The sequence below is a fragment of the Lingula anatina genome, chromosome 5 (genome assembly GCF_051362555.1).
Source record: "Lingula anatina isolate TDL-2025a chromosome 5, LinAna3.0, whole genome shotgun sequence".
Taxonomy (NCBI): domain Eukaryota; kingdom Metazoa; phylum Brachiopoda; class Lingulata; order Lingulida; family Lingulidae; genus Lingula; species Lingula anatina.
The window spans coordinates 105,869-122,919 of NC_141771.1; the positions used below are offsets into that span (position 1 = coordinate 105,869).

Consider the following 17,051-nt stretch of genomic DNA (forward strand, 5'->3'; position numbering starts at 1 on the left):
TGTTGCCTTGTTTTTTTTCAGTTTTATAGTTGATTATGAGAATAAATTGAATAAACCAAATCAATCTGTGTGAGACTTTCTTGACTGAGTGCAGCTACAGTCAATTCAATTAGAAGACTAAATGATTGTATTATCATTAATTATATTTGTATACTAATAGCTGTATTGGTATTATGAATACTTTATATCCAAGCAGAGAAGGCAGGTCTGGGCATAACAAGACAAATTAAAGCAACCATTCCATTCATTTTGACACGATTTTATTAGACATTCTTCACCACGATGTTTTCTTCCAGTGCTTTGTTTTTGTTAATTCACTTCAGCAAATCATTGGAGGTTATAGGAGTGTGTACACAAAGCCTTAAACCTGGCAATATTAACAGCTGCATCTAAAACAAAGATCTGCACACAGTACATGGAAAAGCGCACAGATTATGGTAAAACATCACGTAACACATACTTAGAGTGGAGAGATGGGCGGACAGAGAAATTTGTAACTATTTGTGGAATTTTTCCAACTTTGCCTTGCAAAAACATAGTAATTAAAGATGCATCTGAGGCCACTTCTTGCTTTAAAGTCGACAAAACGCTAACATACAGTTATACATACATGTACATGTGTAGTATTAATTAAAGAAACAGCAGAAGATGCCATAGTTCCCTATTACCCAATAAAAGGATATTTAAATGGATTGTTAAGTCCGCTTTCTGTGCTGTCTTTAAACGGGGTAGAAGTAGGTCAGAAAAGTAGGTCAATTAACGACCACATTTTGAAGAAGGTGCAGTTACTCAGTAAAAGCTCTTTTGGCTGATGATATATACCTTGGCGGGTCAGCTTTGTTTTAGTCATACAAAAACTAGTAAAAACGGTTTATATGCGTTACTGGGAGACCAAGCTCCATCGCTTTAACTGTACCTTAAAGGTACATACGAACCGAGCAGTGGAATCCCAGTAACACATGTAAACCACTTCTACTAGTTTCTTATACTACTCAAATAAATTGGACATGCCAAGGGATAAACTGAACAGATCACTCGATCAGCCATAAAAGAGCTTTAGACTGCTCCTTTCTTTAAATTTCTGATCAGAAATTTAACCTACTTTCGTGACCTACTTTTCTTCCCCATTGACATACAGCATAGAATGCTGGCAGAAAAATCCGTTCAAACATCATTTTCGGGTAAAATTAAACACTGCCTTTTGGTAATTTTCTTAGTTATACTACTAGAAACTATATGCTTGCATTTGGTCGTTTTTTGTGACGAAAAATTGGCTTTGTATGCATCTTTAAACTACACGATAACCTACATAAAAGTACAATCCAAATAAAATTATCTTTGTAGATTCTAACGCATATGTCTTTAAGCATGAATGCTTGACCTTTAAAATCTATCAATTTTACATACAGCATAACAATGCTCAAAATATAAAAACAATTCCACATACATTTGAGCAATAAAACAGAACTAAACAACATAGCTGGCAAACACAGTCACCACAATGAGAAAAATTTGCAATAATAGTTTTTTTAAAATAATAACGTTCACTCATGCCAATTTTCAAAAGCATCCTGCTTAACATACACGTAAACATGTGAATTGTAAAACATAATAATGGATTGAGAAATATCACCTAAATACATTTTAAAAACTTATTTGAAAATATTCTAACCATGCTGATATTTCAAATGAATCTTTTTAAAGCAAACAATGCTACTCAGTAAATTTAAAGTAAAACAGAATTTGGGTTGGCAGTGAAAAGGTTTGATGCTTCAGAATGTGCCAACATAGACACACACAATGATAAGAATGTATAAAGACACATACATCGACAAGACGAACAGACAATGATGAGAATGTATCAACACATGCAGTGTCTGTATACAAAATGGATGGAAGACTCAAAACAGCATGCAATCAAAATAAACCATAAACCACATCTTAATACTCTGTAGATGTCTTCAAGTTACATTCCTAAAGTAGCTTCTATATCCTCCAGTTACAGAGCACAACATATGACATCTACAGTCTACTTCTGGTTATCTCAGCCATATGATATGTGACATCCTATACAGTCTACTTCTGGTTATCTCAGCCATATGATATGTGACATCTACAGTCTACTTCTGGTTATCTCAGCCATATGATATATGACATCTTGGTGGTCACAAATGTTACATTCAAAACACTAACGACATGAATCATAATAAAAGATTGCAGTTTTTGATCAGGACGGACAACATACACATTTGTGTTTTTTTTTTTGGACCAACTTAATTACCCATTGACCTGTATGTCTATTCAAACAAACCTGCATTGTGTGGCTTTATAGGCTCATTTAACAAAAAAATCTAAATAACAATTATCACATGGCGTAGCAAAAAAAGCTGCCACAAATCAGAAAGAAAATGTGGCTGACAAAAAATTTCAATTTAAAATAAAGTCATCAAAATCACAGTAAGTTCTTGAGTAAAAATTGTCCTAGCATATATATATATATATATATATATATATATATATATATATATATATATATATATATATATATATAAGCCTTTTCTTTCTTATCTACACTAATGTCTGACACTTAATCAAAGAGCAATGCAAATAGCTATCTTCAATATGTTGTACAGACCAGCATGAATAGATAAATAGAGTAGTTGATATAATTAAAATTTACAGTTTGGGTAATCATGTTTTTTTATTTTCAAAATATCACATTTTTTTATGCATAAATGGAATGTATATTAAAATTTGAAAACTGGATGTAGGATTACAAACTTTGCGTCTAACATTTTATCAATCATTTCCTGAGCAGCTCTCACTTTGTACTGAAACCTGAAGCTTGTCAAAAACTATCAGTAGAGACTGATGACCTTGGAATATACATAAAAATCTCAAACCTAGTATGGTATCTTCTCAAATTTCTCATTCTGAAATTTGCCTTTCAATCGATTTACCCTAAATTCACTTCCAAGACCTAAATACATGTAATATCCACATCAGGAATGCATCTTGAAACCTTAATATCTGTATTCAACATAAGAAATGTATCTTGGTACTTTAATATATTTATCCACATCAGGAATGTATGACACCAATATAGGTCAGAACCTTGGTATACAGCTAATATAGGTCAGAACCTTGGTATACAGCCAATATAGGTCAGAACCTTGGTATACAGCCCAGCCTGTTCTCCTCAAACTCTGTGTCAGGACTCACACCCTGCCCATACACCATAAGCAGGTGAGGGTGAACTCTGAAAACAATTGAAAGAGTTTTAAAATTTGCCAATTTTATTCAGGTCACAATAATAATAAACCACAAATAAAATGTTGGCTTGTCTTGATCACAGTAGCCATTGTGCTGCCATCTGGTAGTCCACACAGGCATTGTTCTGATAAAAAAATGCTTTAAACACAAATTTAAAATGGTTTCAGTGATAATTCTATAAGGCCAATTCTAGCTGGATGTGATCTATCAAGAGAATAAGTTTTCTCTCTCATGGGGAGAAAGGAACCTCTGCCATTGGAGCTACAAAGCACTGCTAACCCTTTCAAAAGGAAACAATCAAGATAAGCCAGGCTGGCCCTCGTGCTATTAGACCAAACAAGTGACAGAAATGATAGACAAGAAGCCATCAGTGACACCCACCTGAAGTCCAAGTCCAACTGCTCTCTTAGTTCATTGTCCACATTCCAAACACTGGTCATCTTCCTGGTCTCCTTGATCCTGGCTTTCTCCTCTTTCTCTCTCTGCTTCTTCCTGTACTTCTCCATGTTGACCTCATATTTAGAGGGACGGTAGGAAGGGGCAGAGCTGGCCTGGCGAGGAACCTCAACCTGAAACGTAGCAATTGAAAGATGTTAATAAAAATTTTGTGAGAAACTATATGCAGTAGAATACTTCAGGCCTATACACAGGGGACATTCCACCTTTAGCAATTCCACTGTATTCATTCTGTACTGTGAGGTTAACCATGTAAGCACATTACAGAGGGCAGCGGTGGTTTTCCCCCAAGTTTGCCTGAAACTTTAAAATGCAGTAGAAATATGATGGACTATCAGTAAAGCATCAGTAAATGGAAACTAGCTTTGGTTAAAATAATCATGCCATGCCCAGTACTCCATTTAGGAGATCACGCTACATAACAGCCGGTCAATCAAATGGTCAGTCCCTTAAAACAGAATGCTTAAGACGAAAGGCTTTAGATAGCACAATCCACGTGAACTATTTTTAACAACTCACATTGGATCCATCCAGAGAAACATTAGCACTGCTGGGTTTTGACCTTGACCTTGTAGTTGAGACACTTCCATCTCCTAACGACTCTGCATCTTCATCACTATCCACAGGAATATCTTCCACATCTTCCACATCCTGGTCACTATGGTCGTCATGGAGATCATCCACCACATTCATCTGTTCACTGATAGGTGCCAGCCTGGTAGACTGCGTGCTCTTACGTAGCACTTCGTACTCCAAGTCGTCGTAGTCATGGTCTGTGTGCTTCCATGTAGCCCCCATACGAGGACGGAACTTGACCTCCTTTACACGGTAGCATTCAACGAATGGGAAGTCAAGCTGGAAATAGTTGACATGTTCAATAAGGCTACATGTGTACTGAGCACTGGTGCTACGTGTCTGGTAGTGATGATGTGACAAGATTTTGGGCCAGGCACCAAGACAGCTATAGGCAAAAGCAGAGTTTTAAGTCATTCTGACTTGAAAATAAATGAAAGATTTTTGCTGTTATCACAATAGGCTGAAATAAGATGTCCACTACTTATTTTTACAAGTTCTAAATGGCTAAATATAAGGTTTATTTAGCCAATCAAATCTATAAAATAAACAATCTGGAATAAAATGCTTTTGTAAAAGCGTCCTTGTATTAAAAAAAGCACATAAGCTATGTCAGTAAAAAAGTTTAAGACTTACTATTAAAAAGGAACACGGCCAAAAGCTGCATTCAAAATTTTATCGTTTACTACCTTTAAAAAATTATAGCCTGGAGTTGCCTGTAAATAAAATTGAAAAAGATATGCGCAGGATGGAAACTGTTACTCGTGACAGACACCGTTTTATTTGCTACCCTCTCAAGAGAGCAATATTCGTAAGATCTGTCCCAATCACATCACTTTCTTCTTAATTAACTGACCTGGTTCTTTGGGCCTCCATGTCGCTTAAGGTATCGCAGGAACTCTTTTCTCTCCACATTCCTGACCAGCACCAAGTCTGCGCAGCCGTCTGCGAGATGGGTGTATTTGCACAGTCCCATAGGTGCCCACTCACACAGTGCAGGGACTGTGAACAGACACACACTCAGATAGGCACCTTTAGTAGAGTGCCAGGGACTCTCTTTGGTGAGATCTAATAGTAATAAACAGATAATACATCAAATAACTACTAAAATTTTGAATCATATAAGAAAAATAAGACATGTTCTATTCATAAATTAAATAAAATAAAATCTTGCTATATACTTTAATCAAATGAAATTATATATTAATTCAGACACCTGTTATTGGGCTACCTGTCATTGAGACAGCCAAATATAGATTGAACTAAGGAACTATTCCGAGACCCTATTGTACTAACTTTGGATCAATCTATCTCAGAGGGGATTCTCGCTAAATTCCTATCAACTAAAGTGATTTAAATGTCTGTCACGCCCATTGAAGCTGCTAGGGGGTAATTGAATATTGTTTAGCAGCTTAAGTAGGCATGCCAGACATCTTAGCTACTTAAGCTACAAGCAATTTAGCAAGAAACCCCTTGGACTAATCCTGTTAGACCGATCTTGGTATGGGAACCCAGTGTTACTCACCTATTATTGTGCTACTAGTCCCAGAGACAGCTAGAGGGTCATATTCATGCAGAGAGTCTGTATAAACACTACCTCTTGGACTGGAGGCTGTGGTACCTAGACATATAGAACACCTGGAATAGACCAGTGAACTCAGTTCAATACCAGTACCTCTAGGACTGGAGGCTCTGGCACCTAGACATATAGAACACCTGGAATAGACCAGTGAACTCAGTTCAATACCACTACCTCTACGACTGGAGGCTGTGGTACCTAGACATATAGAACACCTGGAATAGACCAGTGAACTCAGTTCAATACCACTACCTCTAGGACTGGAGGGTGTGGTACCTAGACATATAGAACACCTGGAATAGACCAGTGAACTCAGTTCAATACCACTACCTCTAGGACTGGAGGGTGTGGTACCTAGACATACAGAACACCTGTTCTTTTGTGTTTGTGATAAATGTGATAAGAGGTGTTAGATATATATCTATATCTTACCCTGTTTCTTTGTGTTTGTGATAAATGTGATAAGAGATGTTAGATATCTATATCTTACCCTGTTCCTTTGTGTTTGTGATAAATGTGATAAGAGGTGTTAGATAGATTCCTGTATCTTACCCTCTTCCTTTGTGTTTGTGATGAATGTGATAAGAGATATTAGATATATTTCTATATCTTACCCTCTTCCTTTGTGTTTGTGATAAATGTGATAAGAGGTGTTAGATATCTATATCTTACCCTGTTCCTTTGTGTTTGTGATAAATGTGATAAGAGATATTAGATATATATCTATATCTTACCCTCTTCCTTTGTGTTTGTGATAAATGCGATAAGAGATGTTAGATATCTATATCTTACCCTGTTCCTTTGTGTTTGTGATAAATGTAATAAGAGATTTTAGATAGATTCCTGTATCTTACCCTCTTCCTTTGTGTTTGTGATGAATGTGATAAGAGATATTAGATATATTTCTATATCTTACCGTCTTCCTTTGTGTTTGTGATAAATGTGATAAGAGATGTTAGATATCTATATTTTACCCTGTTCCTTTGTGTTTGTGATAAATGTGATAAGAGATGTTAGATATCTATATCTTACCCTCCTCCTTTGTGTTTGTGATAAATGTGATAAGAGGTGTTAGATAAATATCTATATCTTATCCTCTTCCTTTGTGTTTGTGATAAATGTGATAAGAGATGTTAGATATATATCTATATCTTACCCTCTTCCTTTGTTTGTGATAAATGTGATAAGAGATGTTAGATATCTATATTTTACCCTGTTCCTTTGTGTTTGTGATAAATGTGATAAGAGATGTTAGATATCTATATCTTACCCTCCTCCTTTGTGATAAATGTGATAAGAGGTGTTAGATAAATATCTATATCTTATCCTCTTCCTTTGTGTTTGTGATAAATGTGATAAGAGATGTTAGATATATATCTATATCTTACCCTCTTCCTTTGTTTGTGATAAATGTGATAAGAGATGTTAGATATCTATATCTTACCCTCCTCCTTTGTGTTTGTGATAAATGTGATAAGAGGTGTTAGATAAATATCTGTATCTTATCCTCTTCCTTTGTGTTTGTGATAAATGTGATAAGAAATGTTAGATAGATATCTGTATCTTACCCTGTTGTACATGGAGTACCATCCTTGGGATGACTGGTGGCTGCATTAGGACTAGGAATAAACTGGATCTCACAGTCATATGGTCTGGAATTATACAGAACACAGTGGAATATCAATGGAAGACTGGCTGTGCTAAGTATGGTTGTGTTGGATATTCAACTGTGTTAAGTGTGACTGGCTGCGCTCAGTGAGGTTGTGCTGGATATTGAACTGTGTTAAGTGTGACTGGCTGTGCTCAGTGTGGCTGTGTTGGATATTCAACTGTGTTAGATGTGACTGGCTGCACTCAGTGTGGTTGTGTTGGATATTGAACTGTGTTAGGTGTGACTGGCTGTGCTCAGTGTGGCTGTGTTGGATATTCAACTGTGTTAGATGTGACTGGCTGTGCTCAGTGAGGTTGTGCTGGATATTCAACTGTGTTAGGTGTGACTGGCTGTGCTCAGTGTGGTTGTGTTGGATATTAAACTGTGTTACGTGTGACTGGCTGTGCTCAGTGTGGTTGTATTGTATATTCAACTGTGTTAGACGTGACTGGCTGTGCTCAGTGTGGTTGTGTTGGATATTGAACTGTGTTAGGTGTGACTGGTTGTGCTCAGTGTGGTTGTGTTGGATATTCAACTGTGTTAGACGTGACTGGCTGCACTCAGTGTGGTTGTGTTGGATAATCAACTGTGTTAGGTGTGACTGGCTGTGCAAATATGGTTGTGTTGGATATTCAACTATGTTAGGTGTGACTGGCTGTGCTCATTATGGTTGTGTTGGATATTCTGCTGTGTTAGATGTGACTGGCAGTGCTCAGTGTGGTTGTATTGTATATTCAACTGTGTTAGACGTGACTGGCTGTGCTCAGTGTGGTTGTGTTGGATATTGAACTGTGTTAGGTGTGACTGGTTGTGCTCAGTGTGGTTGTGTTGGATATTCAACTGTGTTAGACGTGACTGGCTGCACTCAGTGTGGTTGTGTTGGATAATCAACTGTGTTAGGTGTGACTGGCTGTGCAAATATGGTTGTGTTGGATATTCAACTATGTTAGGTGTGACTGGCAGTGCTCAGTATGGTTGTGTTGGATATTCTGCTGTGTTAGATGTGACTGGCAGTGCTCAGTATGGTTGTGTTGGATATTCTGCTGTGTTAGATGTGACTGGCAGTGCTCAGTATGGTTGTGTTGGATATTCTGCTGTGTTAGATGTGACTGGCAGTGCTCAGTATGGTTGTGTTGGATATTCACCTGTGTAAGATGTGACAGGTTTAGTTTAAGATGTGGTTGTTTTAGCTGTAATTGTGTTCGGTATTACTGTTTTAGTTCTTAATGTGTTAGATGTGACCATTGTACTTGTAACTGAGGCAGATGTGACTGCTTTAGCTGTAACTGTATTAATTGTTACTATTTTAGGAAATAGGTTTGGGGTGAGTGTCTTAGCTGTTTATGTGTTACATGTGACTGTTTTAGTTGTTTGTGTAACATGTGACTGTTTTAAGTTGTAGCTGTGTTAGATGTGATTGTTTTAGTTGTAATAGTGTTACATGTGACTGTTTTAGTTGTTTATGTGTTACATGTGATTGTTTTAGTTGTAGCTGTGTTACATGCGATTATTTTAGTTGTAGCTGTTAGATGCGATTGTTTTAGTTGTAACTGTGTTAGATGTGATTGTTTTAGTTGTAGCTGTGTTAGATGTGATTGTTCTAGTTGTAGCTGTGTTAGATGTGATTGTTTTAGTTGTAGCTGTGTAAGATGTGATTGTTCTAGTTGTAGCTGTGTAAGATGTGATTGTTTTAGTAGTAATTGTGTTAGATGTGATTGTTTTAGTAGTAATTGTGTTAGGTGTGATTGTTTTTGTTGTAACTGTGTTAGATGTGATTGTTTTAGTTGTAATTGTGTTAGATGTGATTGTTTTAGTAGTAATTGTGTTAGGTGTGATTGTTTTAGTTGTAACTGTGTTAGATGTGATTGTTTTAGTAGTAATTGTGCTAGATGTGATTGTTTTAGTTGTAATTGTGTTAGATGTGATTGTTTTAGTAGTAATTGTGTGAGGTGTGTCTGTGTTAGCAAATGTTCAGAATGAGATCACTATAAAGAGGCATTAGCACAAGCACCAGCAAAGTTTTTAGACAGTGCAAAATGTAAATCTATACTTCATTAAAGGTCAGCTTATAATTCAATTGAGTAAAAGTAATTAACTTAAGCAATCTGAACATTCAAGAGAGGACCACAACTGCAGTAACTTCCCCTCCAGCAAAGGGCTACAGAATAACAATGATATAGCTTTGAAAGTGTATTGCCAAAGCCCATTTAACCTGTTTATTAAGTGATACGAAGGTAACATTATCCTCTGCTAAGTAACTTACTTTAATTTTGATTTTGTCAGAGCTTTTAGAAAAGCTGCATCTATTCTTTTGCTTCCCAGTTTCCTGTATCGCTGGGAAAAATCCAAGATATTCCCGGCAAACCCGTACTGGGAGTTGAAGGCCCATTGATAGAACTTGTCATTGCTGTATACTGCACATATGTCAAGGGGGGTTGTATTTCCTGGAAAATCAGATATACATGGCAGGTTATACAATGTGTAATATAAAATATCAGATATACATGGCAGGTTATACAATGTGTAATATAAAATATCAGATATACAGGACAGGTTATACAATGTGTCATATAAAATATCAGATATACAGGGCAGGTTATACAATGTGTCATATAAAATATCAGATATACAGGGCAGGTTATTCAATGTGTAATATAAAATATCAGATATACAGGGCAGGTTATACAATGTGTAATATAAAATATCAGATATACAGGGCAGGTTATACAATGTGTCATATAAAATATCAAATATATACAGGGCAGGTTATATAATGTGTCATATAAAATATCAGATATACAAAGCAGGTTATACAATGTGTCATATAAAATATCAAATACATACAGGGCAGGTTATATAATGTGTCATATAAAATATCAGATATACAGAGCAGGTTATACAATGTGTCATATAAAATATCAGATATACAGGGCAGGTTATTCAATGTGTCATATAAAATATCAGATATACAGGGCAGGTTATACAATGTGTCATATAAAATATCAGATATACAGGGCAGGTTATACAATGTGTCATATAAAATATCAGATATACAGGGCAGGTTATACAATGTATCATATAAAATATCAGATATACAGGGCAGGTTATACAATGTATCATATAAAATATCAGATATACAGGGCAGGTTATACAATGTGTCATATAAAATATCAGATATACAGGGCAGGTTATCAATGTGTCATATAAAATATCAGATATACAGGGCAGGTTATAAAATGTATCATATAAAATATATGATATACAGGGCAGGTTATACAATGTGTCTTTGGTCTTTGGGTCAACACCACTTTACTTACTTACCATATAAAATATGGTACATTGCAGTCACCGGGTCATCTATCCCCAAAACTGAGTGTGCTATATGGTTGGTTGTCCCTGGAATATATAGATCCAATATTATCAAGATTAAATAAGAAGTTTGTTTTTGAACTTTATGGATTAGTTAAACTTTGATAAATTCAATTCAATATCAAAGTAACAGTAAAACATAATTTAGCTTGTCTTTGACTATGCCATCGAACGTCTAGCAGTCAATAAATTTCAGTTACATTCAAAGATATTAAAACACAATACCATGAAAATTGTATGTTCTTTCAATTTTTTGTTGATTAAACTCTCATTTACTGAGTTTTAGTTGGGCTTTGCTGACTACCTTAGAGTTTAGGCAGTTCCAGTAGAAGTTGACTAGCTGCTAAGCTGCTAAGAAAAACATACCTGGCAACAAAGATTATAGTAAGAAAGCCGACAAATGATTTTTTGTGAATCAGGGTATTTAATATATAAATCTACACTGTTGTATCATACCTATAGGAACAATGCCAAAGGGTAAACAAGCCTTGGCTGGGTTGACACCAGGCTTTAAATCAATCCCTTCTTCTGTCTGTGACCTCCGCAATAAACCATTGACCACTTCACTGACTGTGCCATCACCACCCATGGCTATAACACTGAAAAAATAACACTAAGATATATAACAATAACACTGGGATATATCACTATAACACTAAGATAAATAACAATAAACGATTGTCCACTTCACTGACTGTGCCCTCACCACCCATGGCTATAACACTGAAACAATAACACTGGGATATATAACAATAAACCATTGTCCACCTCACTGACTGTGCCATCACCACCCATGGCTATAACACTGAAACAATAACACTAAGATATATAACAATAACACTGGGATATATCACTATAACACTAAGATATATAACAATAAACCATTATCCACTTCACTGACTGTGCCATCACCACCCACGGCTATAACACTGAAACAATAACACTGGTATATATAACAATAACACTGGTATATATAACAATAACACTGGGATATTTTACTATGACACTGGGATATATAACACTGGAATGTATAACTATAACACTGGGATGTATAACTATAACACTGGGATGTATAACTATAACAATGGGATATATAACTATAACACTGGGATATATAACACTGGAATGTATAACTATAACACTGGGATATATAACTATAACACTGGGATATATAACACTGGAATGTATAACTATAACACTGGGATGTATAACTATAACACTGGGATACATAACACTGGAATGTATAACTATAACACTGGGATGTATAACTATAACACTGGGATACATAACACCGGGATGTATAACCATAACTCCGGGATGTATAACTATAACACTGGGATACATAATACCGGGATGTATATCCATAACACCGGGATGTATAACTATAACACTGGACCAATTACACTGGGATATATAACTTTAGCACTGGGATAAATCACTATGACACTGGGATATATATATATATATATATATATATATATATATATATATATATATATATATATATATATATATATATATATATATATATGACTAGGGCATATAAAATTAATACTGGGACAAATAACTATAAAACTGGGATATATAACACTGGGATGTACAACTATAACACTGGGATGTATATTGTAACACTGGGATGTATAACTATAAAACTGGAATAATAACACTGGGATGTATAACATTAAGAGTGGACAGATTTGCATGGTAATGAACTGGAGGTACTTAAACTGCTTAACAAGTTTCATATTTTTATCTCATTTATTAAATTGTACTGTGGTGGGTCTGTTTTATTATTATTTTTACACTACCATGCATTTCTGTACTATATAAGTTAGAATTCTCAATGTGTCTTGTTTTCAAAACTTGTATTAAAACAGTTATGCCTTTGTGCTTTGGTCACCTCACTACTAAGACCACCAAACTTCAGGTCAAATATAGCAGTGAGGTGACCTCAGCCAAAATCAATAATAGTATAATATACACTAAATGGATGAAATGATACCTAATGTATAATTAAAAACAGACAGTATAGAATAAAATGATGTATATTGTATGTAATATGCACTACAAGGATGAAATGACATACATTATAATTATTATTTAAAATGCTCACCAGTCATAACTGTCCAACTCAAGATGAACCATCTCCTGTTTTATCTGTTCTTTGTGATAAATCTCTGAAGATAGATAATAATATTTCATAATAAATAATAATTATCAAAATATTTTAAAATATGTTCAGACAACTACCTTTGGCTTACATATCTAACATATATGAAACGAAGTGAGGACTCCAGACATGAAGGTACACTGGGAGGACAATATGAAAACAGTATTCCATGGTGACCTCAGTACTAGAAGGGTAACTGAACTCCATGGTGACCTCAGTACTAGAAGGGTAACTGAACTCTATGGTGACCTCAGTACTAGAAGGGTAACTGAACTCTATGGTGACCATGGTATTAGAAGGGTAACTGAACTCTATGGTGACCTCAGTACTAGTACTAGAAGGGTAACTGAACTCTATGGTGACCTCAGTACTAGAAGGGTAACTGAACTCTATGGTGACCTCGGTACTAGAAGGGTAACTGAACTCTATGGTGACCATGGTATTAGAAGGGTAACTGAACTCTATGGTGACCTCAGTACTAGACGGGTAACTGAACTCTATGGTGACCTCAGTACTAGAAGGGTAACTGAACTCTATGGTGACCTCAGTACTAGAAGGGAAACTGAACTCTATGGTGACCTATATACTAGAAGGGTAACTGAACTCTATGGTGACCTCAGAGCTAGAAGGGCCACTGACATCTATGGTGACCCCAATAAACTCACTGAACTCTATGGTGACCTCAGTACTAGAAGGGTAACTGAACTCTATGGTGACCATGGTATTAGAAGGGTAACTGAACTCTATGGTGACCTCAGTACTAGAAGGGTAACTGAACTCTATGGTGACCTCGGTACTAGAAGGGTAACTGAACTCTATGGTGACCATGGTATTAGAAGGGTAACTGAACTCTATGGTGACCTCAGTACTAGACGGGTAACTGAACTCTATGGTGACCTCAGTACTAGAAGGGTAACTGAACTCTATGGTGACCTCAGTACTAGAAGGGAAACTGAACTCTATGGTGACCTATATACTAGAAGGGTAACTGAACTCTATGATGACCTCAGAGCTAGAAGGGCAACTGACATCTATGGTGACCCCAATAAACTCACTGAACTTTATGGTGACCTGAATAAGCTGACTGAACTCTGGACAAATTTTTGCTTTCATAGTTAAGCCTCTTTCACAAAGTCTTCTAATTTTAACTATGAGTTTTATTCTCAGTGGTGGCAATAGCCTATCTATATACATTATGTCAACTACATGCAATGAGGCCTATATTGCTCTTGAAATGCCTTTACACCAACATTGCCAAGTAAACTTTACAAAGTTGCCTAAACATACTGGTATGATCTTGTACAACAGAACCCCGACTCCATGCCACCAGGCTCTCAAATCTCCCTCTTATCTTTCTCCTGCATATCTTTCAACTTATCCAAACAGCTTTTGTTTGTTTGTAAATATGAAAGTCAGCAATTCCAAATAATCTTTCAGCTGGGCAAACAAACCAATTAACAGGTGGAATACTCTTTAATAATAGAGTAAACAGAGAGTTCGCAAACCAAACCCCTTTTCGGAGACCTTCTTAGTAGTAAACAGATTGTGCAAATATAATGATTATCTTTTCATTGCTTGATAAAAATCAAAATAAGTAAATTAGGTTCCATCTGAACTTCAAAAACAAAATGCCTCCATGACATATTAATAACCAACAACAGTCTTAATACATTTGATGTGTACACAAGCTGACAGATAGTGGGAGAGATAGCGGGAGAGATGGAGGGAAAGGAGAAGAGAAGGGAGAGGAAGAGAAAGAGGTGAAGTCAGAGATGGGGTAGAGGATCAAGGAAGGAAAAGTGATCAAAGGAAGCAAGAACCCTTTAACTTGACCTACCTTTGACATCTGATTTGGTCTTGGCAAGCAAGAGCATTGGGCAGATTTTCTCTCTGAACACTTTCCTTCCCACTCTCAGGCCAGCAAAGGGCTGCAAGAACATCTTTATCCTCTTGGGGCGTCTCACATAACCTGGTTACAATAATTACATCAGAAGTCAAGCACATTAGGCTTTCGATAACTAAAAATAATAAGTCATGGTCATATTAATACAGTTTTTTTTTTATTAAGTTTCAAAAAATCCACTTTGATAGTAATTACCTACTGAAAATATACCAAATGAATGAAAGATGATAAGAAACAACCCACAATATAAAGGACAGACAGACAAAGCCAGACAGAGGGACATTAGTTCACCTACCTTCTAACACCTGTTCTATCCTGTTGGCCCAAGTGTGACAGATATCTTCACTGGGATGTCCCAACAGTATCACACGCTCACGCAGCTTGTTACTGTCTTTCTTCTCATAAGTAAACAGTGCCACTCCCTGACACACACCCTGTGATGGACCGCGGGTAACATTTTTTTGCCGTTGGATTTTCACCACCAACACATCCTGGAGGAGCAGGTAGCCAGAGCTTCGATCTGACTTCACTGGCCCTGTGTCCAACTTTTTCTTCTTTGACTTCTTTTTTTCAACTTTAAATTAAAAAAAAATACACTGTGTATCTTAAAACAAGTACTTAATAGTCTCTCATTTATGTTCCTGTATAGGAGTGATAAATGTGTTTATTTTGTGCTAGAATGACAGGTGTTTTAGGAGGTCACATCTTGAGGAGGTAATAGGTAAGCAGAATTTAGAGACCCCCCCCCCCCCCGCACTGCAGCGGATGCACCAGCTGGTGGCCATTTAATTCAAACTTATTTTATGTGCACCTCTATCTTTCATGGGTTAGATATCAGAGGCCATAAATATGATATTAGATATCAGAAACCATAAATAGGAATGTTAACGTGAAAATTAAACGTAATCACGGTTATGCAATTACTTAGTAAAAAAAATGTGACCGAGTTTTTCACTTCCTCTAAATACATGAACAAATCTTAAAATACTGATTACTGAAGGATATGGTTTAAATGTATGCTCTAAAGAAGTTAAAGCGTTCTTACTTTTCCCGGCACCTAGAGGCACCCATGTCACCCGGCTGTCTGTCAACACGACGTCACAGCTCACCTCTTCCACACAGAAAATACCCTTTAAGTCGTCCTCTGGTGCTCGTCGGGCGCTCGCTTCTACTCCCCGATCCTTCTGAGAGTAATTGATCTTCTCTGACGCCGTGGCCAGGTATTCCTCCGTAACATCCATTCCTGGTTTTATTTTAAAAACTGTACAGTTCTTGATTAGCTAGGTCATTTTGTTTCAGGGATTTTGTTTGATGAACACCAACTGTCCCGCACTGAATGGACAAATATTTTTCATTGGGAATTATTTGGAGTTGAGAAAAATTACCTCATTTATCGGAAGAGCAAGATGCGCTTTTGTGTTGAACTCTCTCCTTTCTCATCAATGCAAAGTTACAAAGTCTAACACTAAAATCGTTATCAAACATGACCTTTAAACAATTTTATAAGTTTGATTTATTATTTCAATTATCATTCAGTCCGACAGATAAAAAAATATATCTTGCTCAAAAATAAAGACCGCTTAATTTTATTCATTGTTATACAAGGAGTTACAACAGTTACTGTTGTAACTCCTTGGTTATGTATATATTTTTTTTTCTACTTGTGAAAGAAATTTTTGAATGTACCTGTATGTAAATGAAGAGAAGCATTTTCAATTTGGTGACATGAAAAAGTAGTTGTACCTCAAGTCACAATAATATTCCCTTCATGTACCACAACTAAAAATCCCAATAATAAATGTCCCACAATTAAGACACCTTCCTAAGGGGATGAGGGTATCTTCGCAGTAGGTGGACATTGGAGTGATAATAATAGGGTGAGGCTGTTTGAAAAATCTATTATTGTATAAATCAGAGAATTCATTTAACTGTGTCAAGTGTTTTTACTACCTTCATCCTAGCTTTTTGGGTGATCCTTTGAGTCTCTTTTTTTTGTGATTTAAACACAAAACCAACCCAACTTATTTTTATTTATCTCTTGGACATTATATGTTATTGTTTTAGTTAAACCGTTTTT

At 36.1% G+C, this 17,051-nt stretch overlaps 2 protein-coding genes across 3 annotated transcripts; one reads left to right on the forward strand and one right to left on the reverse strand.

Annotated features, from left to right (window-relative positions):
• Positions 1 to 243: 243 nt before the first annotated feature.
• Positions 244 to 16,323, reverse strand: LOC106181617 (ceramide kinase-like protein). 2 transcript variants are annotated; one of them, XM_087013338.1, is made up of 13 exons: positions 16,020 to 16,323; positions 15,270 to 15,548; positions 14,909 to 15,040; positions 13,015 to 13,078; positions 11,358 to 11,500; positions 10,854 to 10,928; positions 9,796 to 9,976; positions 7,450 to 7,533; positions 5,828 to 6,018; positions 5,159 to 5,370; positions 4,249 to 4,584; positions 3,655 to 3,842; positions 244 to 3,259 (listed from the first exon to the last, which is right to left on the reverse strand). In XM_087013338.1, the coding sequence occupies exons 1-13, from the start codon at positions 16,213 to 16,215 to the stop codon at positions 3,166 to 3,168; spliced, it is 2,175 nt and encodes a 724-aa protein (XP_086869464.1). In that variant the 5' UTR covers positions 16,216 to 16,323; the 3' UTR covers positions 244 to 3,165. The 2 variants fall into 2 exon arrangements, with proteins under 2 accessions (XP_086869464.1, XP_086869465.1); XM_087013339.1 differs by having other exon boundaries at positions 5,828 to 5,940; positions 16,020 to 16,322.
• LOC147761419 (uncharacterized) lies at positions 10,071 to 10,811 on the forward strand (the record flags this gene model as incomplete). Its single annotated transcript, XM_087012402.1, is given in 2 exon segments — positions 10,071 to 10,223; positions 10,746 to 10,811. Coding segments are annotated over 2 exon segments (219 nt in total), but the record flags the coding sequence as incomplete, so codon positions are not given.
• Positions 16,324 to 17,051: the final 728 nt, after the last annotated feature.

What these genes read in the sequence shown, in the direction of transcription:
- LOC106181617 (XM_087013338.1), bottom strand. Translation starts at nt 16,215, where the DNA reads ATGGATGTTACGGAGGAATACCTGGCCACGGCGTCAGAGAAGATCAAT. An exon ending in AATGTACCATATTTTATATG is followed by an intron (nt 9,977 to 10,853) that starts GTAAGTAAGTAA and finishes CTGATTTTCCAG; the next exon opens with GAAATACAACCCCCCTTGAC. An exon ending in GACTAGTAGCACAATAATAG is followed by an intron (nt 5,371 to 5,827) that starts GTGAGTAACACT and finishes TATTACTATTAG; the next exon opens with ATCTCACCAAAGAGAGTCCC.